At 40.2% G+C, this 24,955-nt stretch overlaps 1 protein-coding gene across 3 annotated transcripts in view; it reads right to left on the bottom strand.

The window, feature by feature from the left end:
* Positions 1–24,955, bottom strand: part of SERPINE2 (serpin family E member 2) — a 79,616-nt gene that overhangs the window by 28,285 nt on the left and 26,376 nt on the right. For all 3 annotated transcript variants that reach the window (XM_043998741.1, XM_043998739.1, XM_043998740.1), the window contains exon 2: positions 2,390–2,669. In XM_043998741.1, coding sequence (XP_043854676.1) covers positions 2,390–2,648 — 259 coding nt within the window. In that variant the 5' untranslated portion in view covers positions 2,649–2,669. The remainder of the gene's footprint in view (positions 1–2,389; positions 2,670–24,955) is intronic.

Raw genomic sequence — 24,955 nt, 5'->3', positions numbered from 1 at the left:
TGAGGTCTGGAGACGTTAAGTGATTTCCCCAAAGTCATACCAGTAGCAATAGACAAAGCTGGATACGTGTGACTCCAAAACCAGGGCTCTGTACGTTGTACCAAATCTCCTTTCATGTCCCAAAAAGACATTCCAGACTTCAGGGTAAGCCAAATGGCATGACATTAACCCATTTAAGCAACATCAGTTTACACAGCAGAGAGAATTCTGGACTGTCAGTCTTCCTTTTAATCACCTCTTCCTGCTCAGAGCCATAACTAGCAATCTGGGGCCCCAAATTAAACTGGCACAAGAAGCATGAAAAGATCCCTCCAGAGGCAGCTAGGTGGCACAGTGGATAGAGCACCAGCCCTGGAGTCAGGAGTACCTGAGTTCAAATCCGGCCTCAAACACTTAACACACTTACTAGCTGTGTGACCCTGGGCAAGTCACTTAACCCCAATTGCCTCACTAAAAAAAAAAAAAGATCCCTCCAGTCAACTTTCTGGGATAAGATCCCAACAAATTGCCTTAGGGGGAAAGAAAGAGACACAGTGACATTAGATTGTGTGGGCAGACATCAATAAGTCTCTGGGATGGTCACTGGCATGGGACCAGGGAGGAGCTCACCTGGGAGAGGAAGAAGCTGTCATCTGGTGGCTTCCTATTTTAACTAATTATTCTTGTTAGTAAGGTGCTAAGCTCAACTGTTTCTACCTACTGAAGAATTCTAAGTGCAGTCAGCTTTCCCTGAAGATCAGCATCCTGGAACAAAGTCTTGATTGCCTGGTTGCCCCGCCCTTGTTTCAGACAAGATGCTCATCTTGATTCATTTCTTTCTTTCTTTTTTTTTTTTTTTTGGTGAGGCAATTGGGGTTAAGTGACTTGCCCAGGGTCACACAGCTAATCAGTGTAAAGTGTCTGAGGCCAGATTTGAATTCAGGTCCTCCTGAATATCCAGGGCCAATGCTCTATCCACTGTGCCACCTAGCTGCCCCTTTGATTCATTTCTACACCAGTGAAGAAGGAGGCAAAAAACCAAGTAGTGTCAAATTAAACACACACACACACACACAGAGGTAATGAGAGCAGAGGGAGACACAGAGAGATACCAAGATCAAAACCAACTTGCCCAAAGTCAGACTGCTAGTTACTAGTCAGCCTGGGACCACCAAGGTCTCCTAACTTCCATTTCTCAACTCTTTCTATCCAGAAGCATCACGGCGTATAATGGGAAGAGAGTTGGAGTTTGAGTCATACGATCTAGCTTTGAATCCTGACTTTGCCACTGATTATTTGTCTGATCTTAAAGAATTCACTTTCCTCAAGTATCCTCATCGGCAAAATGAGACTCAATTTCCTCATTGGTCAAATAAGAGTTAGACTAGATCACTTCAGGGCTCCTTTCCAGCCCAATATACATATATAAACATATATATATATATATATATATATATATATATATATATATATATATATATACACATATATATATATATATGTGTGTGTCTGTGTGTGTGTGTGTATATGTGTGTACGTGTGTATGTATGTATGTATAAAATACTATGACCAGGCTATGCTCTCACTATAACACTGTTTTCTTTTTAAAGCACATTTAGTGAATAGCCTACTCACTCCATGGCTGTTCTATACAATGGAAATAATGCTGCTTTGGGAACTGAGAAGCCTGGGGGTCTAGTATCAGCTCTGCCTCTAATTATGTTATCTGGGGCAGCCACTTTGATTCCTCTGGGTAGAGCGTTTTGTGTAAAATGAGGCATAGAGCCAGATCACATGATCATAGATTGAGAGCTAGACCAGAGGCCATCTTCCTAAATGGCCATCCAGGAAGTCATTTAGAGCTGGACCAGAGGCTTCCTCATTTTACAGATGAGATAACTGAGGCCTGGGCTGGTCAAGTTACTTCTCCCCAAAGTTATACAGGCAGCACTCATAGGTAGAATTTATTTATTTATTTATTTATTCATTCATCCACGCATTTATTTATTTATTTATTCATTCACTTATCTATTTATTTATTTATTTTTCATAGGTAGAATTTAAACACACATCCTTCAGCTCCAGAGCCAATGGCATTTCTTTCTTTTTTTTTTTTTTTGGCAGGACAATGAGGGTTAAGTGACTTGCCCAGGGTCACACAGCTAGTAAATGTCATGTGTCTGAGGTCTCATTTGAACTCAGGTCCTCCTGAATCCAGGGTCAGTTTTCTATCCACTGTGCCACTTAGCTGCCCCCCTGGAACCAATGGTATTTCAACTCATTCTACCATTCTGTGGTTCTAGGAACCGATGATTTCCCCCAATAACCCTTGGGTATTCTGAGAAATAAAGAAACCCCATTCTTTGAGGCCATCCTGTAAAAGATATCACATGACTGAGAGAAAACTCACCATTGACACTGTATCTCATCACTGTCGTCAGCTGCTTCTTTGTCTTGCCATCAGCTCCAAGCTGAAGCATCCCTAGGACTGAAGCAATCCCATGGGGAGAAATAATGATATTATCACGAGGTCGAGATTTGACTATTTGATTAAAGACTTGGATTCCAGTGTCCGAGCCAAGCTCTTCAAGAGAGAAAGGATCGAGGTGGGAGTAGGCTGATGTCAAAGTCACTGCAGTGAAAAGGAGGAGTGGAAATGGCCAAGACATGGTTCCTTCTTGAAAGACAACCTGCAAATTAAGAAAAATTAAGATACATTTATTATGCAGTCATGAGTGTAAACAAGCTAGGTGTCAATCTTTATACTAGATGTTATCTATTAAAAATGGAAGAATAATGAAGGAGAACTCAAATTAAATACATTAGCAATTACTGGATGCCTCTTAAGAACTGGAGATAATGACTAACTAGGTTGAAGTCCTGCCTCTAAAACATAGCTGTATAATCTTGGGCAAGTCACTTAACTGCTCAGCGACTGACAGTTCTAAGATTATAAATTACAGTCCAGTTATCATTGGGGAAGGGATTTTCCATGCAGGGAGTTTCTGATACTGATGAAATCATGGTTCTGACTCCACCCCCCTGCAAATCTAGGCTCCCCTTCCTATAGCTTCAGAGAAACATGCATCTCTCAAATCTTCAAAGCAACAAAATTCCTAAATATCCTTTTTTTTTTTTTAACCCTTCTAAGCTTTAGAATTGAGGAAAAGGAAGGAGTGAAGAGAAGGGAGAAGGAAGAAGGAAGTGAGGAGAGAGGAAAAAATTTAAGGCTGCACAACACAGAAGGATTTTTTTTTTTTTTTGGTGAGGCAATTGGGGTTAAGTGACTTGCCCACGGTCACACAGAAGGATTTAATAGAACTTCAACAGGTGTAAATTCATGTACAATTTAGGGTTTAAGTTGGTTTACCAGCAATATAGCAAATCTAAGCCTATACAAATATAAGTTATACAGATATTTACCAACCATGTAAAGATAGCTCATCATAGTTTATAAGCACTGGACTTGAAGTTAGAGAGACTTGTGTTCAAATCTCAACTCAGACACCTACTAGCTTATCTGTATGACACTGGGCAAATCAATTAATCTTTCTCTGCCTCAGTTTCCTTATCTATAAAATGAGGATAATAGCATCTACCTCAGAGGGATAATATGAGAATCAAATGAAATAATGTGTAAAGTGCTTTGCAAATCTTACAATTTTATGTAAATAATAACAAATATTATTTTAAAATAAAGAAGCATTAATATCATTTGTTTTTTTTTTTTCCCCAGGGGCAATGAGGGTTGAGTGATTTATTTGCCTAGGGTCACATGGCTAGTAAGTGGCAAGTATCTGAGGCTGGATTTGAACTCAGGTCCTCCTGAATTCAGGGCCAGTGCTTTATTCACTGTGCCACCTAGCTGCCTTCGATATCATTTGCTTTTATATACTTCTTAAAATACCTCTTGCCTCTCCCTCCCAGAGAGCCATGCCTTGTAACAGCTAGGTGGCATGGGTAGATAAAGTGCTGGACCTGGAGTTAAGAAGACTTGAGGTCAAATTTGACCTCAGACATTTACTAGCTATGTGACCCTGGGTAAATTCCTCATCTGTAAAACGGAGATAATAACAACACTCATCTCCTATTGTTGTGAGGATCAAAAAAGAGAATATTCATAAAGCACTCTGCAAACCTAAAAGTACCATATTAATGCTAGCTACAATTTTTTTTTTTAAAGTGAGGCAATTGGGGTTAAGTGACTTGCCCAGGGTCACACAGCTAGTAAGTGTCTGAGGCCAGATTTGAACTCAGGTACTCCTGACTCCAGGGCCGGTGCTCTATCTACTGCGCCACCTAGCTGCCCCACTAGCTACAATTTTTAACAAAGAATGATGAGAAAAACAATTCAATAAAACTAACCAACATTCTGAAAACATCTGACATTACATGCCATTTTCTTTTCTTTTTTTTTTCAGGTTAAACATTTTTATTTATATTTTTCTGTTCCAATCTCTATCCCTCCTTCCCTCCCTCCCCTCCCCCCTTCCCGAGACGGCAAACAATCTAATATGGGTTATACATATATGAACATGCAAAACATCACCATGTTTGTCATTTAATGAAAGAATGTGAAAAATAGCATGCTTCAGTCTGTTCCATCAATATAAATTCTTTCTTTGGAGGTGGATAGTATGTTTCATCAATATTCTTTTGGGATTATCTTGGATTATTGTATTGTTGAAAAAAGTCAAGTCATTCACAGTTCTTCATTGAACAATACTGCTGTCTCTGTGTACAGTGTTCTCTTGGTTCTGCTCACTTCCCAATACATGACTTCATATATGTCTTTCCAAGCTTTTTTGAAGTCATCCTGTTTGTCATTTCTTACTGCCCAGTACTATTCCATTATCATCATATACTACAGTTTGTTTAGCCATTTCCCAATTGATGGGCATTCCTTTGATTTCCAATTTTTAGCCACCACAAAAAGAGCTGCTATAAATATTTTTGTACAAATAGGCGTTTTTCTCTTTTGGGGGATGTCTTTGGGATATAAACCAAATAGTGGTATTGCTGGATCAAAGGGTATGCACAATTCTATAGCCCTTTGGGCATAGTTCCATATACAAGTCATTCCCTAATTGATAAATGGTCAAAGGATTTGAACAGGCAGTTTTCAGACAAAGAAATCAAAGTTATCAATACTCACATGAAAAAATGCTCTAGATCATTATTGACCAGAGGAATGCAAATTAGAACTCTGAGAACCTTACGCCTATTAGAATGGCAAATAGAACAAGAATGGAAAATATTGGTTGTTGGAGGGATTGTGGGGAAACTGGGACGCTAATCCATTGTTGATGGAGTTGTGAAAAAATTCAACCATTCTGGAGAGCAATTTGGAACTATATGCCATTTTCTAAACTCATAATATTTTACTTCTGCAAAAAATAGAGGAGAGGGGAAGGTAGGAGTGCATGGAAGGAAGATTCACCATGCATTTAAATCCACTCACACACCTGCCATAAAGGGAGTATACAGATGTTTTATACTCCCTTAAGTATACCTTAAGGCCACATTTAATATCTACTGTATATCAGGGAAGAACATTAAGCAAACTGATCAAGGATGCATCTGTCCAGCTACTCTAACTCTATTTTAAGTAAGCTTTTTTCTCCCCATTAAGTAGAACTTGCCAGCCCCTCCACTTTTCTTTTTTGCTGTGGAGCATGCTGTACTTGTAGAAATGTATCTAAAGAGATCTTCCATTTTTAATAAGGGCCTTAAACAGAAATGCTACTTTATTTTTTTGTTTGTTTGGTTTTTGCGGAGCAATGAGGGTTAAATGACTTGCCCAGGGTCACACAGCTAGTGTCAAGTGTCTGAGGTCACATCTGAACTCAGGTCCTCCTGAATCCAGGGCCAGTGCGTTATCCCTGTGCCACCTAGCTGCCCTTGAGAAATGCTAATTTAAACAAAAGCACAGTGCCTGGCATTTAGAAGGTGCTTAATACATGTTTATTGAATAAACTTAATGAATGACAAACACGATTCTTTTTTCCTCTTTAGAGTATACAACTCTATGTATGGTACATCATAAAAGGCCCAAGCACTTAAAATTATAGGGGTTCAATACATCACATACCCCCATCCCTAGAGAGCCTATTTAGTGGTGAAGCAAAGTAAGGTAGGAATCAAGGAGAAGATAGAAGGAGTGACACGATAAAAGTTAAATCCTGTATGTTTTGAGGGATAAAGACCTTTTCCATACAATCTGTCCTTTGGGAAGAAAGGGCAGAAGGCAGGGCCAGCCCCAGGTGAAGTTCTTTGATTGGAAAAGTTCACCTTTTTGGTTCCATCCCATCTTCAGCTCATTTTATAAATGAGGAAACCAAGGCAAACAAGGTTACGTGACTTTCCTGGGGTCACACAGCTTCCCTCTCACTTATAAGCTTCCCATTGGAAGCCTGATGTTATCCCTAATTTTTGCCCCTCAGGAATGAGAAACAGATCACATTGTCTTGGGTGCATTTGATTTTTCAATACTATTTATTAAATTAACAACGAAAGTCCTTCCAAAGTCAAACATATTCCAATACCCCCAAAGTCTATCTTGTTCTTGCTCCAGGGTAATAGTAGAAACCTACAGCTGTCAGCCAGTTACTCCCAGAAATACCTAATAGCCTCTAAAATAGTTGATGTTAGTTATATAATCATAGTAATTATATGAACTGTATCAGTCAGGTTAAATTGGTTGTAAGTTTGCTTTGATTACCATACTACCTCTATCCCTTAGAAAAATTGTTTTAAGCTTTAGCCGAGTTAAATGACATGTTTTGGCTAACATATAGTTTACAAATTTGCCAACAGGAACTTGTGTTAAATCTTATGTTCTGAAGCTGACAATTTGTTTACTAGTCACTTCTATCTTCACTAGGGGATATTGTTACATCAAAATGGTGTCCTTGAGCCAGGCTAAGAAATGAATTGTACATTTGTTTATTCCTTTGTTAAAGCTAATTGTTTACTTTTGGTGCATTATAAGCCCAGAGTAAAGACAGTAAAATAAACTATTAGGCTGAGAACAGAAGTATAAACAGAAATAGAGTCTGCAAATTTTCTAAGTTACATGGTTATTAGCCATAACTAGGGGGCTTGTCATCTTAAGTCATTCATCCTTATTTTTTTACATGTACCATGTAGAATTTGGGTTTCTGTTTAATCCGGAGTCAATATTTCATGCATCTTCCCATGGATTTAACTTTAAAGTAACTGTGTGAGCCAAGACTTTCTAAATTCAAAACTTCAAGGTGACCTACATACTTTGTTTCTCTGGGTCTTTTTCCATGGCCAGCATGACCTAATTTTGTTTTGGCTCATAGGATTACTTTTAATATTATTATGCTAAAGTAAACCAGGAAAAAAAAATCATATCTGGAATCTGAGAGTTTCCAAATGTTTGCTGCAGAAACTGTGTTAACTTTTCAAAACTAGAGATTACATCTCCTCTTCAGCACACAAGAGTCCAAAAGGCTGCCCTGAAGAACATATAGTTACATTTTATCCTACTGAAAGGCATTCAGTTATACTAAAAAAAAAATCCTTACAATGTTCTGATCCAGTTCATGGCCATCATCGTCACTGGTCTGAATGCCTGCATTTCTATTCCATGTTGGCTTTATCCTATTCTACTGTTTCCCTTCAATGAACCATAGTCTTTATTTCCTGAACAATATCCTTCATAACAGTATATGAGAATTAGAAAGCATCTGTGTTCTCACATACTCGATGGTTATTCCCTGTCTTTTGATCAGTCTCCAAAGCAGACTACATGGATGCAGACACAGCGGAAACCCAACTGTACAATCTGAAGACAGCTACAATGTCCTGAATATTGGGGAACCCAGTGAAGAGTTATATATTCCAGCCTCTTCTGAAGCTTGGATTTTTACTACCCAGGTGGTAGTCAGCAGGATAGTGACTTACATAAATAATCACCTTATTTCACTAAATCACTGTTTGATTTAGGAGTTCTCCTGGGGTGGGGTGGGGGAACCTCACCGGTTTTTATTGCCACAAGGAAAGACTGCCACCTTAGTGGTCTCTCAGCTATGGACGTGGATAGTTCTGGGGAGAAATCTATCCAAGGTACTGCTGACAATATGGCAAATTTAGGAGCTCTCGGTTCCCTCTTAGGAGGGAATGACTATTCCTTCTGTTTGGCTATGGTTCTCTAAATCAAATTATCCCAAGTCCTAAACTCACTTATTTCCAAGTAGGTGAGCAACATTTACACTTCTCTTCAGAGTTACTATTTTATTATATCCTTTTAACTATGTATAAAAGCTTAAGGATTTCTCTTAGGCCCATGCAATCCTAGGTATTGAATTATATACCAAATATAAAGCTTTAGTGATGCTTTTTATATCACATTCATTTCAGAATACACCCCCTTCCCCAATCCATGAGCTATTCTTTGTTGCAGACATAAAAAAGCAGTTGAGTAAAAAGAACCAAGACGTGAACTGTATCTGATATCCAGATGCACAGTCTTCTATTTCTGCAAGGAAGGGAGAGAGGTGCATTTTGTCAAGCCTTCTTTGAGGCCAGACCAGGTCATTCTGATTACATAGCATTCTGTTTTATGTTAGCTGTTCTTTCTTCTTTACATGAAATTCAATTTTGGGGGGCAGCTAGGTGGCACAGTAGATAAAGCACTGGCCCTGGATTCAGGAGGACCTGAGTTCAAGTTCAAATCCAGCCTCAGACACTTGAGGCTGTATGACCCTGGGCAAGTCACTTAACCTTCATTGCCCTGCTCCACCCCCCCCCCAAAATAAAAAAAATAAATTAAATTTTGGAAGCAAATCAACCCCTGGAATCTTTCAGGATGGAGGATTTGCTTCAACATAGTCAGTTTGTTTTCAAAGGCAAAATAACACTTCAAAATGTTAAGTGTGGGAGAAAGAATAAGGGTGTTGCCCAAACACGTTGGGAAATTTCAATAAGAGTGGTCTCAGTTTTACTGTTTTCATTTCTTGAATCATGTTTTTCATAACAGTAAAAATGTATTCAAATTTAGGCTTTTCTCCCAGGGAAGTCATAAACATGTCTACAAATCCATTTTCAAGAGAGTTATTCAGATTTTTCAGAATGCTTGGTTTCATTTTCCCTAAGCACTACATATTTTCCAGGGTGGGGAAATATTCTTGTGTAGAAATGAAAGTTTGTTTTATGTATGAATGAAAGTTGTGCTTAAGTGGGATTTAGATTAAGAGAAGGGGGCCTTGGAAGGCATGTGAAAGAAAAGCATGAATCTGATGTTACTTATAGAGGAGTCTCACACCCACAGCAGATCTACCCGTGGTGTCTTGGGAAGGTCAGAAAAAGGAGACACAACTCTTTCCCTCTCTCATTAATTCAACTAATCACTTCTCCACAGATGACTGTGGCTTTGCTTAAACTCTAATCCCATCTCTCCTACTGATCACCAGACACTTTCATTTCAATCACAAGCATCTAGAAAGAACCTATGTGTAAAAAGCATGGTGTCTGGAGACACCTAAATTGAAATGAAATGTTGGCTGGATAGATCTCATTATCACCTCAAATTCAACAGGCTTAAGAGCAAATTCGTTATCTTCCCTGTGCAAACAGCTCCCCTTCCTGACTTTCTTAGCGCCGTTTTGTTGTACCACCATTCTCTGATTCCCAGACTTGAAGAGCGCCTTTGTAGCTTGCTTATAGCCTCAGAATTCTGGTCCATGTGACTAGATTGCATAGTGAGCTTTCCCAGCAAGAATGTCCCCCTTCCTTAAATTGGGCTGACTAGCAGAGGAGCATTTTGGATGTCCAGTTAAAAAACAAACAAACAAACAAACAACTAGGTTATCTAACTGGCCTTGCAGCAGCATGAAAGTAAAAAACATTTCTCCAACATTTTCCCTTTTAACACTCTTTGGCTCTGACTCAGAGGAGGCAGCCTTTTTTCAGGAGAGATGCTAGGGACACTGCAGGAATCGTGGCATGTTCTGGAGACGGTCTTGGGGCTCTTTCTTGGGTGCCAACTGGGAACACGACTGATGGAAGTTTCTCCAGGGTCTTCCTGCTACATTTCTCCTCTAAAGTAAAGAAAAGGCCAGACTTTTACCAATCCAGTAACTGCCTGGAAGTGATCCTTTACCTGCTTTGTATGTGATGCAACAACACTGTTTTGAATTCCAGGTATGGGACTAAATTAGCTTGTCTTTGAACCAGTCATTTTCCTTCCATGGGTTCCAGTTTCATCAGCTATTGAAACAGGAGTTCTCAAGCTGGGGCCTGTGAGTTTAGTTTTTGGATGACTGTGTTTCAATACAATGAGTTTCCTTTATAATCTTATGCATTTAAAAAAACCATTATTCTGAGGATTCTAATGGCTTCACTAGACTGCCAAAAAAAGGGTTAAGAAGCCCGGGGTTGAAGGAAGGGGTTGAACTCCAAGTTCATTTCAGCACTTAAATTCTGTCAATCTAAGGACTTATGCCCTGCCCAGCTATTAACAGAACACAGAAAATTAGCTAATATTTGCAAACCTAGTATTACTAACTTCAAAAATTAGCTAGTATTTACTAATCTTATTAATGACCAGGAATCTCACGTTTTGTGATTGTACAATAATGAAGTCCATCTAGCTCTCTAATTTCTAGCTATGTGATAACAATAGCAATAATAATGGTGAGTGATATGATCCAGAGTTCTCTCTTTCTTCTAAAATCCTGATTTTAAAAAGTTTAGTGTGGGGGCAGCTAGGTGACACAGTGGATAAAGCACTGGCCCTGGATTCAGGAAGACCTGAGTTCTAATCTGATCTCAGACACTTGCCACTTACTAGCTGTGTGACTTTGGGCAAGTCACTTAACCCTCATGGCCCTTCAAAAACAAATGAACCAAGGAATGAATGAATGAATAAATAAATAAATAGGTAATAAAAGATAAATAAATAAAAAATTAATTGTCTTGAAGGACATTGCTGATGAGATTGGACTACCTTTCTTGTTCAATACCCCACCCTGGTTTGGGTGAGGCATACCTTCTTTGAACAGATGCTCAAGGCTGGGGGTGGTCTGAGTATAAAGATAAGACTCTATGTCCAAGGGTAACATGCTGTCACTCTCAGCCCCTTATTTCAATATAGCCCACCTCCCACTGTGTTGACCAATCTGAGTTGATTTATGCTCCACTTCCAAAAGAACATATAAGCCCTGAGCCCACCATCATGATTGTCTTTGGTCTAAGAGAGATGCCAAATGATAATTCTTTAATTAATAATGTGCTGGCCTTATTAATAAAATGATTAAATTACCCAGAAACTATATCTCTTGACCTTTTTAATCATCACAATAGTAAAACCTAACATTTATCTGTATAGCACTTTAAGGCTTGCAAAACACGTTACATGTGATCTTCCATTTAATCCTCACAACAACCCAGTGAGGTAAGTGCTATTATAATCCCCACTCTAAGTATAGACAAGGAAATGGAAACTGAGAGATTCTAAGTGACTTCCCAGGATCACATAGCTAATACATGTTTGAAGAGGGACCTGAACCCAAGTCTTCCTCTTGCCACTAGATTGCATTGGATTCATGAATCTTGACTATGATAAAAGATATATGCTATTTGAAAAAAAATATATATCTTTCTCCACTGATCCAAGATGGTGGGCATCCATAAAACAAGCTTAAGGTATACCCTGACACTGTTTGGGTGGGAACCAAATTGCATCAAAATCAGCCTGTGTCTTTAAAAGCTATAGCAAAAATTGATGGAGAAATGTAAGAGGCTAATCAGTCAAACTGAAACAGAATCCTCATTTGTCTCTTTTTGTTTGACTGTGCTGTCATTTTTATTGTTTGGATTCTTGGTAATGTATAAGAAAACAATATTATTTTGATGGCTGAATTCTGTATAAGATAAATAAAATAATGAGCTGTAACTGCCCTGGAATCTTGCAGAAAAATAGGCCAATATGAACACAACCCTGAATTCTAACCCTTGGTTCCTGCTTTGGTGCTCTCTCTCTCTCTCTCTCTCTCTCTCTCTCTCTCTCTCTCTCTCTCTCTCTCTCTCTCTCTCTCTCTCTCTTCCCCTCTCTCTCTTTGTGGGGCAATGACGGTTAAGTGACTTGCCCAGGGTCACACAGCTAGTAAGTGTCAAGTATCTGAGGCTGGATTTGAAATTCTAGCTCTCTTACTGATTAAACCTTGGCCCAATCGCCTAACAGATCTCAGTTTCCTTTTCTGTAAAATAGGAAAAATGACATTTATATTACCCATCTCACAAGGCTGTTGTGAGGTTCAATGGGGAATGCATGGAAACCACTCTATAAATCTCAAATACTCTATTGATTACTGTTGTCATCACATCCAAGAGAGGGTGCTGGATTGGACAGACTCTCTGATCACTTCTTGCTTGGATGTTCTGTAATTCAATGAAGCAATCATGATTCAGAAGGCTGTTGCTGGTGGTTGATATTTAAAAACTCAACAAATGTTTATGAAAGTGCTTACTATGTGACAGGCACTCTGCTACAGTCTAGGCATACAAAGGCAGACCCTAAAAACATCCAAAGAGCTGCCTTCAAGCACCTTATATTTTGCTTGAGGAACAGGGTAGATATTTCATATAAGCTCACAGGTTCTAGACTATCTGATAGGATAGGGTTGAAAGGGATAAGAGGAGCTATGGAGATCAGCATAGTGTTTAAATCATAGGTTCTCAAAACAATGACAACAAATAAAGTCCAAGGTTTTTAATCAGGAAAGAATAAAAGATTCCACTGTGTTTTTCAAAGTTTGACAGTGGTAATGAGAGACATGTCTAACATCCTGGCCCAGAGAAAGTGATTCACAACTGGTTGTTGACTGACAGTCACTCTATACCCCACCTCATATCAAGTATCAGGATGTAAGCTCCTTGTGAAAAAGGATCATTTCATTCTTTATACTTGTGTCCCCAAAGCCTGGCACGGTACCTGACATATAGCAGGTATTTAACAAATGCTTGTGGATACATTGATTAAATATGTCAGTAAAACAATGGATATGTGGTTGTTTGGTTGGTTTTTGGGGGGGGGTGATTCAATCTATGACCTCAGGGTGAGAAAATTCTCCTCTGATGTAGCTACCTATTTAATAACACCACACACATCATCAGTTTAAGGTCGGTAAAGCATTTTGCTCACAACAAGCCTATGAGGCAGGGAGTATAAGAAATATTTCCATTTTGTTAGAAGAAAAAAATCAAGGCCCAGAGAATTTCAATGAATTTCAGAGTTTCGTTGTATAGCTGGTGATCATCCAAGGTATGGACCTGAACCTGGGTTTCCTGAGTCCAGCTCTCTTACCCCTGAGAGTTATATCAAAACAATCTGACCCATAGCATAGCTAATTCTGTGTAAAAGCAAGTGGTTCTGGTGATATTACTCTGAATCCATTATTACTATTTGTGGGTGTGTGTGTGTGTGTGTGTGAGGCCATTGGGATTAAGTGACTTGCCCAGGGTCACACAGCTAGTAAGTGTCAAGTGTCTGAGGCTGTATTTGAACTCAGGTCCTTTTGAATCCATGACTGGTGCTTTATCCACTGCACCAGCTAGTTGCCCCCATTATTACTATTGATGGGAGCAACATCGCCCTTACTCAGTTTCCTCATCTGTAAAATGGGGATAAGATGACCACCTATCTCCCAGGGTTGTTATAAGAATTAAATATGATATTTGTAGAATGCTTAGCACAGTGCCCAGCATAGGATAGGCACTATATAAATGCTATTATTAGTAGTATTATTAGTATTCACCACCAATTTGTAGACTGAATACTGTCTTTCCTTCAAAGATCTCAAAACACATAGGAGAGGAAAAGCTATTAGATTAGCTACAGATATGAGAACAGATCCCACATGGAGGAAAGGGGTCTGTTAAAACACAGGCGTACACACACATGCACAAAATCTAATGTTGGTCACTACAAGGGAAGCTAAAAAACCCATTTCCCCTCAGACTGTCAAGTTCAACCATCAAATATTTTAGTACATGACCATGAGTATGTAACAACATCATTCTGGGAGTCATTTATATTTTGGATGTCCACACTCTAGCATGATAATAACATTGCTGTGGTATAGCAGACAGGGGCTGCAACGGCCAAATCCAATTCCAGAGGCCTCATGATTACCCATGCTATCACTAATCTCCACATAGAGAGGTTATGGACTCAATGAAAATTGAGACCTTTTTTTGGACATGCCCCATACAGGAATTTGTTTTGCTTCACTATACATGTCTGTCTGTCTTTCTTTTGGGAGTGGGGGGTGCAGGAAAATGAGGTCTAAGTGACTTGCCCAGGGTCACACAGCTAATAACTGTCAAGTGTCTGAGGCTGGATTTGAACTCAGGTCCTCCTGAATCCAGGGCCAGTGCTTTATCCACTGTGCCACCTAGCTGCCCCTAACATGTCTGTCTTATAATGGGCTTTTTGGGTTTTTTGGGGGGTACTTTCTCATTGAGGAAGAAGGAGGATGTGAAGTGGGAGTAAGAGAACGTAGACTTGAAAATAAAATAAAATTGAATTTTAAGAAAAAGAAAGGGTGCTGGCTTGGTATTGGAGGCCCTGGGTTCAAATGCCTGCTCTTCCACTTATTAAACCTGTGATATTGGGTTCATCACATTACCTTTTTTTTTTTTTTTTTTTTGCAGGGCAATGAGAGTGAAGTGACCTGCCCAGGGTCACACGGCTAATAAGTGGCAAGTATCTGAGGCTGGATTTGAACTCAGATCCTCCTGAATTCAGGGCCAGTACTTTATCCACTGTACCACCTAGCTGCCCCTAATCATGTAACCTTTCAATCCCACCAATAAAATGAATCTAATGATCGCCTAATAGCTAACCAGATTGTTGTGAAGGTTAAATGCTAATGTATGTAAAGTATTTTGTAAACCTTAAAGTAAGACACAGATGTGAACTGTAATTACTTATATGACCTTGAGCAAGTCACAAGATTGTAGACTGAAATCTAGAAGTAACTTTAGAGATGCCCTTATCTTATAGATAAGGAAACTGAGAGCCTGGGAATCCAAGGTTACGATGGCAGTAAGTAATGGACTTGGTATTTGAACCCAGGTTCTATGAACAGAAATGCAGTCCATTTCTAGGAGAAGTGGAAAGGGGTGTAGATCGGAAGTCACATGTCCTTGAATCAAATCCCAGCCCTGTTGTTTAGACTGCTTCGGTGATACTGGCTTAGTCACTTAATTTCCCTGGGCCTCCATTTTCTCATTTGTAAAGTGAAGGGGTTTGTCTAGATGACCTTTAAGTTCTCATCTAGCTTGAAATCAATTATTCTACAGGCTTCTAGTGCTTTTATCCACTGTGCCACCTAGCTGCGCCCCTGTCTTACACTCTTTTTTTTTCTTTTTTTTTTTTTAGTGAGGCATTTGGGGTTAAGTGACTTGCCCAGGGTCACACAGCTAGTAAGTGTTAAGTGTCTGAGGCCGGATTTGAACTCAGGTACTCCTGACTCCAGGACCAGCGCTCTATCCACTGCGCCACCTAGCTGCCCCTGTCTTACACTCTTTTTTTCTTCTTTTTTTTTTTTTAGTGAGGCAATTGGGGTTAAATGACTTGCCCAGGGTCACACAGCTAGTAAGTGTTAAGTGTCTGAGGCCGGATTTGAACTCAGGTACTCCTGACTCCAGGGCTGGTGCTCTATCCACTGCGCCACCTAGCCGCCCCACCCCATACACTCTTAATAAACATTCTAAATGGTTGATGGGGAAATATGGCTTCCGTATTCTTTAGTAAAGAAGGGAATTTCAGGGCACTACTTTTCTGACCCCTGAAAGTTTGTCTTAATGGCACTTGAAAGGGTAGACTGTCTTAGCAAAGCAATCATCTTTTTAGCGTTCAATAAAAACCCAGCAGACAGAAGTTCTGCCTGTCTTGCTAAGTTATATTTATTAAACCAAGCTTCCTGTGGCACATCCTGGGCAGTGATAGGACATTGTGCCGAGTCATAGGAGGGGATGGAACAGTGGCTCTCTCTCTCTCCCTTCAGCAGGCAGATGGGATTTCTGAATGTTCAATGAAACTAATCTAGAAAAAAAAAAAACCCAGTTCAGATTCTTTGTAGGAAAAGAAATGGGGGAGGGGGAACACAGTGCCGAGCTAACAAGTAATTGCCTCCTGTTGTCATGTGCTCTCCTCCCTCCCAGCCTTCCTCAGCTGATATTTTTTAAAAACGGAATGAAAGCTGATCATGCCTGCATGAAGGAAGAGGATTTGTCATGTCGGTGGTAGGGAAAGAGCATATGAAGTGTTCCCATTTCAGCTTTTTCCACCCCCAAATCATTCTTACCACTGCTGTCCTTGCCGGGGATTCTCTAAGCCAATTCAATCCAAGCTACATGTTTGCTCAAGCAAAACTGAAAGCTGAAACCCATACTTTTTCCTCTTTCTGGAGAGTCAGCTCAAAAATGAAACACACAGCCCAGCAGGTGGGCTCTCAGAATCAGAACTTGACTATCACCTTGGGCTACATTTGTTCCATTATCCCACGAGGGGGTTCTGGTGAGTACCACTAGGATGCCTGTTTTTGCCTCGGAAAAAGAGCTGACGGATGGCTAGTGTGAGGCCACCATGTTCTGAAACTGATGACAGGGTTACTTTTTCTCAGTCGGGAGGATAACACCTCTGCCTCCAAGACAGTATTAAGGTCAGGATCAGAGCTGAAATCAGGCAAGAGAACCCTTAGCACCATAGATTTCAGTCTTGGTTCATAAAAAAGGCTTGGAAGCCAAACTGGGATAAGCAAGAGGACTGGGCACACCCAGTATCTCTTCTCCATTGAATCTCCAATTAAAGTCCACTTGAGCCTTAACTAAATGAAACAGAAACCTGATACAGTACAACAAGAAAAAAAAAATAGGGTTGGGTCTCCAGCAGCATTTTACTATTTTTTTTTTTAATAATGGAAAGAACAATGGACTTGGGATCAGACTATCTGGGTCTGAGTCTAAGCTTACCAGCCATGAGGGAAATCTTTCTGGGCTTCATTTTCCTTTTCTGTCAAATGAAGGGGCTGGAGCAGCTTATTGCTAGTGTCCTTCTAATTTTGACTTCCTACGAGTTGCTGATTCTTGCCACCACCTTTTATGGCAAAAGATGATACTTGCTTGGGGCCTAATCATGTCTAGCAATCTGCTCAATTATGGCAAATGTCTGTCCAAGAAGAAAAAAATGAGATGCAGACTCTAATTAAGACTAATCTAATTACAAGGTGATTCTGGCAGTTGTCCCTCAATTGTGATTACAGCAGTGGAGAGACTAAGAAGCATCAGAGGGGCAACTCAGTAAAGATATCTGGATGGGTGGTCTGAATAGAACTGAATTTATCCTAACATAATGGGAGTTCTTATTCAACGGTCTGTCTTAAAATGCTTCAAGAACAGAAAAATTGGTATTCCGAGACTCCATTAAAAAAAAAATAACTCACTGTCATATCCTAATTGCTCTCTGTCTCCACAAAAACCCAGGAGTGCCCTTGGGTTGAGCTGTTGAGGACTTGGGGTTGCATCTGCTCCTTAATAGCTGAGCGACACAAACTTTTCTGGGCCTCATTGGCCTCATGTAGAGGTCTGCTTTTGGTCCCTGCCCATGATTTTACTGCTGTGGGGGAACTCCCGGTATGAAAACTCCCTTCACAGACACAGACCAGCCACTCAGTTGTAGTCTAGAGAGCTGGGTCTCTAAAGGCAAAAGTAGAGTCAGAGGTTGGATTCCAACCCAGGTCTTCCTCAGGCCACAGCTAACTTCTATATCCACACAGCCACGGTGACTATATAAATAAGGAACCCAGAATCCTGGGACTCTGAATTTCTTTTGGTCCCACCCCCTGTGATTTTATCACTTTAGAGAACTCCCAGTATAAAAATTCTCAGCCAAAAGAGATCAGCCACTTACCTATAACAGAGTCTTAGAGGGTGGCCTGGGGTGCATACAGTCAGCTCCCCATTAGTGTAAATAAAGAATCCATTGAAATGGCCACATGTTTTCAAATTTATGCTATTCGGAGTCAGGATTATATAAAATGTAGCAATTAGTTCTAGGCCAAAGGAAATAATGCAGTGTGAATTTGATATTGCTACCTCCCATAAGATTCATTATTTGCAGTAATTGGGCCCTACAAGAATAGCTTGTCACTTCAAATCGAGGACTCTTTATACTCTTCCATTCTTCTGACTGAAAAGACAAGCAAATGAAAAGTTAAGTGACTTGACCAAAGTCACACAACTATAATGTGTCAGAGAAAGCACTTGAACCCGGGTCTTCTTGAATCTGAGGGTGTCCTATCTTCTATGAAATTTTGCTTCTCAACTATAACATAATTTTGAACATGAGTCCTATGTAATGGGGAAAGAGAAGCTTTGGAGGACCTGGGAGTTTGGCTGTTAAAACCTGCCTTTGAGAACATCCCAGAAAAATTCTCCATAATTGTAGACTATTTAAATGATTCAATTCTTTAAACCACTGTTTCTCTTTCTGCTCCACGCCTGCCCCAAGCCCCTAAACCTAACTCCCTTTCTATTAACTGGTGTTGCTTCTTGAGTTGTGTGCCAAAAGTTGACTAAATAACCTCTATTTTTATTTCTTTGCTGTTGGAAAGACTTGGAAATACAGTATAGGACTTTATTAGCTTTTCCACATCTGGGTTAAACACCCTTGGGGACAGACTGGCTCAGTGGCCTCCTTGTCTCTGGAGGCTATCTGCTGGAATAATCCAGCATGGCCACTGCTGGCAAACCTGAACAAAAGGCCCTTGGGTGACAGAGTAAGGAAAGCCTTGAAGTTTTCTCTGCTGGACTCTGAAAGTTTGATTTACTGCACAGGCAGTGGTCAGTCAACATAGCAGCTTCCAGGTATTTCCTTCTCTGTTATTTTCCAAGACTGCCAGGTTCAGGCAACACAAGGAAGGGTGTCCTTCTACACTATCCTGAAGCTGAAAGAGGGTCAAACAAGGCCCTAAAGAGCAGGCATTTAAAGCCAAGTTAGTATTGTTTTCAATAATCACTAAGAACCCAGGGCAGCTAGAGGGTACAGTGAATAAAGCACTGGCCCTGGATTCAGGAGGACCTGAGTTCAAATCCTGCCTCAGATACTTGACACTTATTAGCTGTGTGACCCTGGGCAAGTCACTTAACCCCCATTGCCCTGCTACTGCCCCCCCCAAATAATAATCACTAAGAACCAATGGAGAGAAGTAAAACATTATGAGGTAACTCTGAGGAAAAAACAGGAAGGTGAGCGTTTTAAAAAAATATAAAGTAACATTAACTATCATAGATGGGGCAGCACCTAGAAGAGAGTTTAGAGATATTTTCATTTACACATGTGGGAACTAAGGCCAAGAGGGTTAAGATTTTCCCATTGGACCATATCTAGTGAGTATAGGTCCTCTCACTTCATTTTGGGGGCTCTTTGAGAGATACCTTTTATTTAAAATGGAGAGGGGAGGATTAGACATCCCAAAGGAGGAAGCAGATGCTTCTAATGCCAACTTCTTTCAATTTACACTGTTAATTTTGGAAATCATGCATCAGTGTCACATATAGGCTGTTCCCAATCAACAAGCTGGTTGTCTTCCAAAAGTCTGTATGTCAGGGTTGTTTGGAACTCAAAGTGCATTTTCCAGTAGAAATGATGACCGGGTCCCCAGGCCAGTCCACAAATCAGTCCATGAGCCAACAAGTATTTATAAAGCACTGGAGGGATGGGAAAGGCCTTCTTCAGAAGGTGGGATTTGAGCCGAGTCTTGAAGGAAGATGGAAACCAAGAAACAGAGGAAGTTAGGAGGGAGAACACTCAAAGCAGGAGGGAAAATCACTGGAATTTATTGAAAAGGGAGGTAACATGGTAAACAACCCGGGTGTGGAGTTGGAATCATACTCAGTGAGGGAAGGGGTGGGGGAGCTGGGGGAGAAATCTATTTAGAAATTAAAAGATACCAATATAAACTTATAAAGAAGTCTGGCAATAAAGGAGCAGGGAGGGAAGAGGAGAAGGATGAGGTGACAACTTAAGGAAGGTTAAGAGAAGGGTTTTTTGCTTTTAGGATAAAGAAAAACTTAACAGATGTGTTGGCAGAAAGAAAGCTCTGAATTTACATATGAGAAAACATCTCTGTGTGTGTGTGTGGGGGGGAGAATTGGTTCATAACATATTTTGTGTCTGTGGACCCTTTCTCAGAATAAAACCATGATAGAGCACTAGGGTCAGGAAGACCTGAGTTCAAATCCAATCTCAGATTCTTGGCCCACTCTTTTTTTTGGGGGGGGGGGGAAGGGTTAAGTGACTTGCCCAGGGTCACACAGCTAGTAAATGTCAAGTATCAGAGATCAGATTTGAACTCAGGTCCTCCTGACTCCAGGGCCAGTGCTCTATCCACTGCGCCACCTAGCTGCCCCTCAACCTCAGATTCTTAATGTATGTTGACCTTGGGCAAGTTACTTAGCCTCTGTTTGCTTCCATTTTCTCTACTGGAAAGTGGAGATATTAATAGCTTTTACCTTGCAGGCTTATTGTGAGGATATATACACATATACATATGTTTGTAAAAAATATATATATTTGTTGTCAGGATATAGACATATATACATATATTTATAAAGAATATATATGTGTATTAAACAATATATGTAAAGAATAGCTATATCATCATAAATATATATATATAATAAAGAATATATAAATTTGTAAACTATATATATATTTGTAAAGGGACTTTAGCACAGTGCCTAGCACATAGTAGACGCTAGATAAATGCTTATTCCCTTCCTCTCTTAATGAGAGGAACAAAGGGGCCTCCACAGGAAGATAAAGGGTCCCCTATCAGTGGAGTTTGTTCTTAAGTCAAAGACAGCATGTGGTAAGAAAGAAAAGTCAGGCTATTTTTTAATTCCTATCATACTTCAGAAATCTGCTCACACATCCATGCATAAGGAAAGTCTTGTGCTGACTCCCTCAGTACTCTTTTCTTTCACATGAAATCCACCAAGAATTAAATGCAAAATAACTACCTTAATGCTATTTTAATCTTGGGGCTATCACACAGAGAATGACTATGTACCTCTTAGCTTTATCGGCTGTGCTGCAACAATATTTTCTGTGATTAAAGTCCCCAAAGGCCCATGAGTCATTATGTAAATTTCCCATATGAAATAGTCAATTGTGTTCTCAGAGCTAGGCCCAATTGTAAAAAACCATTCAGGTTGGACATTCCACTGCATTTCTTCAGCTAATTGAAAATATCACAGGTGTAACACATGAGTTAAAGCTCCCATGGGGAAATTCAATTTGCATTCCCTAGCCAAAAAAGCATGCAAGTCAATCCTCCTGTTACGCTGCTCTGCACTTCTAATTCAATATTGTTTGCCTGAAGACTGAACGAATCAGAAATGTTCACATTGCCAATTGATGACCTGAGACTTTTAATGTTGAGTGACTCTTAAAACATTGCATTTTGTGGTACCCATTTTACTGTAGAAACATTAGCAAATGTAGCTTGCAGAGATAGATACCAGTGAAGCAAAGGAGAACTCTGTAAGTCTTAGGAACAGATGTCTACCTGGGGAAGATACTATGTGCTTGATGCTGCTCCTGGAGAGGTCAAGATTCCAATAATAGCAACATACACACCACCCAGTGGGAAATCTCCACTCAGAAGTCCCACTGGCACCTCAAACTCAACACATGCAAACTGGAATTCATTATCAGTTACCCACTAAAACCACTACTCCTTAGAACAATTTAGGGGAACAATTTATATAAAACCAACAATACTGTATAGATAAACAACTGAAAGACCTAGGAACTCTGATCAACAATGACCAGCCACAATGACAGAGAACTCATGATTAAATATGCCACCCAGCTACCCACCTCCTGATAGAGAGGTGATGGATTGAGAGAGTACAGATGGAGACATATTGTTTTGAAAATAACTGATGTGGGAATTTTTCTTCATTATACATGTTTGTAATGGGTTTTGTTCCTGTTTTTTCCATTGGGACAGGGGAGAGGAAGGAGGGAGAGAATGCAGATATGGAAATAAAATAAAATTTAATTTAAAAAACCCACTAAGTCTTTAAAACATCTGTATTTCTCTTGAAGGTTATTACAAACAATTCAGTTACCCAGGTTCCCAAATTCAAAATAATTGCCAACTCTTCCTTCTCCCTCCCTCCCTCCCTCCCTCTGTCCCACCAGTTGCCAAGCCTTTAGTGATTCTACCTGTACAAAATCATTCATATGCTTCTGTCCCCTTCACTTTACTCACCTGCTACCACCCTAAATTTGGCCTTTATCACCGCTTTGGGCTATTACAACACTTTCTTAATTGGTCTCCCTGCTTCCAGCCTCTCTCCAATCCTATCTACCACAGAAAAATGCCACAAGAATATTAATAATTTTGTTATTCTGTCCTTTAATAATAAAAAATTTAATATTCCCATATGCAAACAAGATGATTGCACATAATACTCCAAGTCTCTACTATATATGGATCACTTTTTTTTTTTAGTGAGGCAATTGGGGTTAAGTGACTTGCCCAGGGTGCACTACCCACTGCACCACCTAGCTGCCCCATATGGATCACTTTTTTTAAAAAAGTGAATAACAAATTTAAAAGGCTGCTTTCAAAGCTGTCCTGCTAGGATGTTTCATTCTGAACTTCCTTTCCTGTCTTTTGCACATTTTCTTTAAGCTGCTCCAATGGTCTCTTCTTTCATTTTTTGGCAACACTTCCACTGGCCCTCCTAATCCTCTCCTCACCCCAACCCATTGGAAAAAAAACAAAGCCCCCCAACCCTCTGTTATCAACCTAGTCAAGCTAAACAAACCCACCCACTGGCCATGCCTGAAGATGTGAGGCTCCTTCTATACCCTGAGTCCATCACCCCTCTGGCAGGACATCTAAAATCCTCTGGAGTTCTCATCAATCATTCCCCTGATCAGAGTTCTTAAATCTTTCAAAACTGTCTTTACAATGTTGTTGCTGTTGTACAAAGTATTCTTCCTATTCTATTCACTTCACTCTGCTTTTGTTTGTTCAAGGAGTCCCAGGTTTCTCTGAAACTGGTCCTTTCATCATTTCCTGAAGTACAATAAAATTCCATTCCATTCATATACAAGCCATTACCCAGCTAATGTATCTGAGGTACATGGCACTGTGCCTGGCACATAGTAGGTGCTTAGTAAGTTTTTTTTTTTTTTTTGGCGAGGCAGTTGGGGTTAAGTGACTTGCCCAGGGTTACACAGCTAGTAAGTGTCAAGTGTCTAAGGCTGGATTTGAACTCAGGTCCTCCTGACTCCAGGGCCGGTGCTCTATCCACTGAGCCACCTAGCTGCCCTGCTTAGTAAGTTTTTATTGCCTAAGGAGTACTACCTTTGTTTCCACTTCCATGTTATAGGAAGCTGCTATAAATTTTTGTATATCTAGGTCCTTTTCCTCTTTCTTTGATCTCTTTGGGTATTATTGGATCAGAGGGTATACACAGTTTGATGACATTTGGGGTAGAGTTCCAAATTATCTTCCAGAATGGCTAAACTATTGACAGCTCCCTCAATAGTATACTATCATGGGGTAGGCTAGGGTGGCACAGTAGATAAAGCACCGGCCCTGGATCCAGGAGGACCTGAGTTCAAATTTAGACTTAGACACTTGACACTTACTGTGTGACCCTGGGCAAGTCACTTAACCCTCACTGCCCCACTCCCCCCCCAAGTATATTATCATGCCTGTCTTCCTATATCTCCTCCAATAATGGTCATTTTCTTTTTTTTTTTTAAATCTCATCTGAAGGGTGAAAGGTAGAAGCTCAAAATTGTTTTAATTTGCATTTCTCAAATTACTAGTGATTTGGAGCATTTTTTCATATTACTGTTAACAGCTTGGATTTCTTCCTTCGAGAACTGCTTGTTCACATTTTCTGACTATATTGTTTCTTATATACCTTGGACAGCAGACTTTTCTCAAGGAAATTTTATGCTGAGGTTTTTCCCCCTCCCCAACCAAGTTTAGTTATTTCCTTTCTAATTTTAACTGCACTGATTTTGTTTGTGGAAAAACTTTTCAGTTTTCAGTAATCAAAATTGTCCATTTTATCTGAGGTCACTTTGCATATGTAAAACGTTGTGCAAAACTCAAAGGACTCCATAATTTTAGCTTAGTTTTGGTTGTCCTTCCTATTTGAAGAGGACCAGTGACATCACAGGGTGATGTCTTGATTCATGCCTGAATTGGATTTAAGTGAGGCAGAGCTGCACAAAGTTGTCAGCCTCACTCTCTCTTCCAGAGTCATCAATCCATTGGCAAGACAATTGGCAATGGCTTGGGATGCAGTGGATGGTCTTGATGTCTGACTAAGCTCTAATCATTACACAAAGCCTGCTTCAGCTGCCTTCCTGGCCCCTGGAACAAATTCTTCTCATCCTCTCATTCCTCTTGGGGAAGTTTTCACAAGCTTGGGATCGAATTATCTTTAACTCCCTGATGGGTCTGAGGCCCCTTGGTTACCATCTCTGCTGAGATGGTTTTACAGGGGTATGGCTGCTCAGCATGCTACAGCTTCTTGGAGCTACGGGTGAGAGTTGGGTGAAGGTGGACAGCAAAGATGGATGAGCAGCCCTGAGAAGGGCTCAGCAGACCCTCCCACCAGAGGCGCTAATCCTCCCTGAACACCCCATAAACTGAGACAAAAGAGGCTTGGCAGTCTATTTAATTACCTTAGGTAAGGCTCTTCCCTTCAGAGTCACAGTGTCCTTTTCTGTAAAATGGGGCAATTGAGCAGATTGGTCTCTAAGGTCACTTTCTGCTTTGAAATTCTTTGATTTTCATTCAATCTCGACCTAAAATGTTGTTCTGGTCAGATGAGTTTGGGAACATGAACACAGTGGGGTCTGATTCCATTTTTCTCTCTCTTTGGCTCCCATCAACAC

This window comes from Dromiciops gliroides, chromosome 3 (genome assembly GCF_019393635.1).
Source record: "Dromiciops gliroides isolate mDroGli1 chromosome 3, mDroGli1.pri, whole genome shotgun sequence".
Classification (NCBI taxonomy): domain Eukaryota; kingdom Metazoa; phylum Chordata; class Mammalia; order Microbiotheria; family Microbiotheriidae; genus Dromiciops; species Dromiciops gliroides.
The sequence above is the reverse complement of the archived record's forward strand: the minus strand, read 5'-3'. Positions and strand labels throughout refer to the sequence as shown.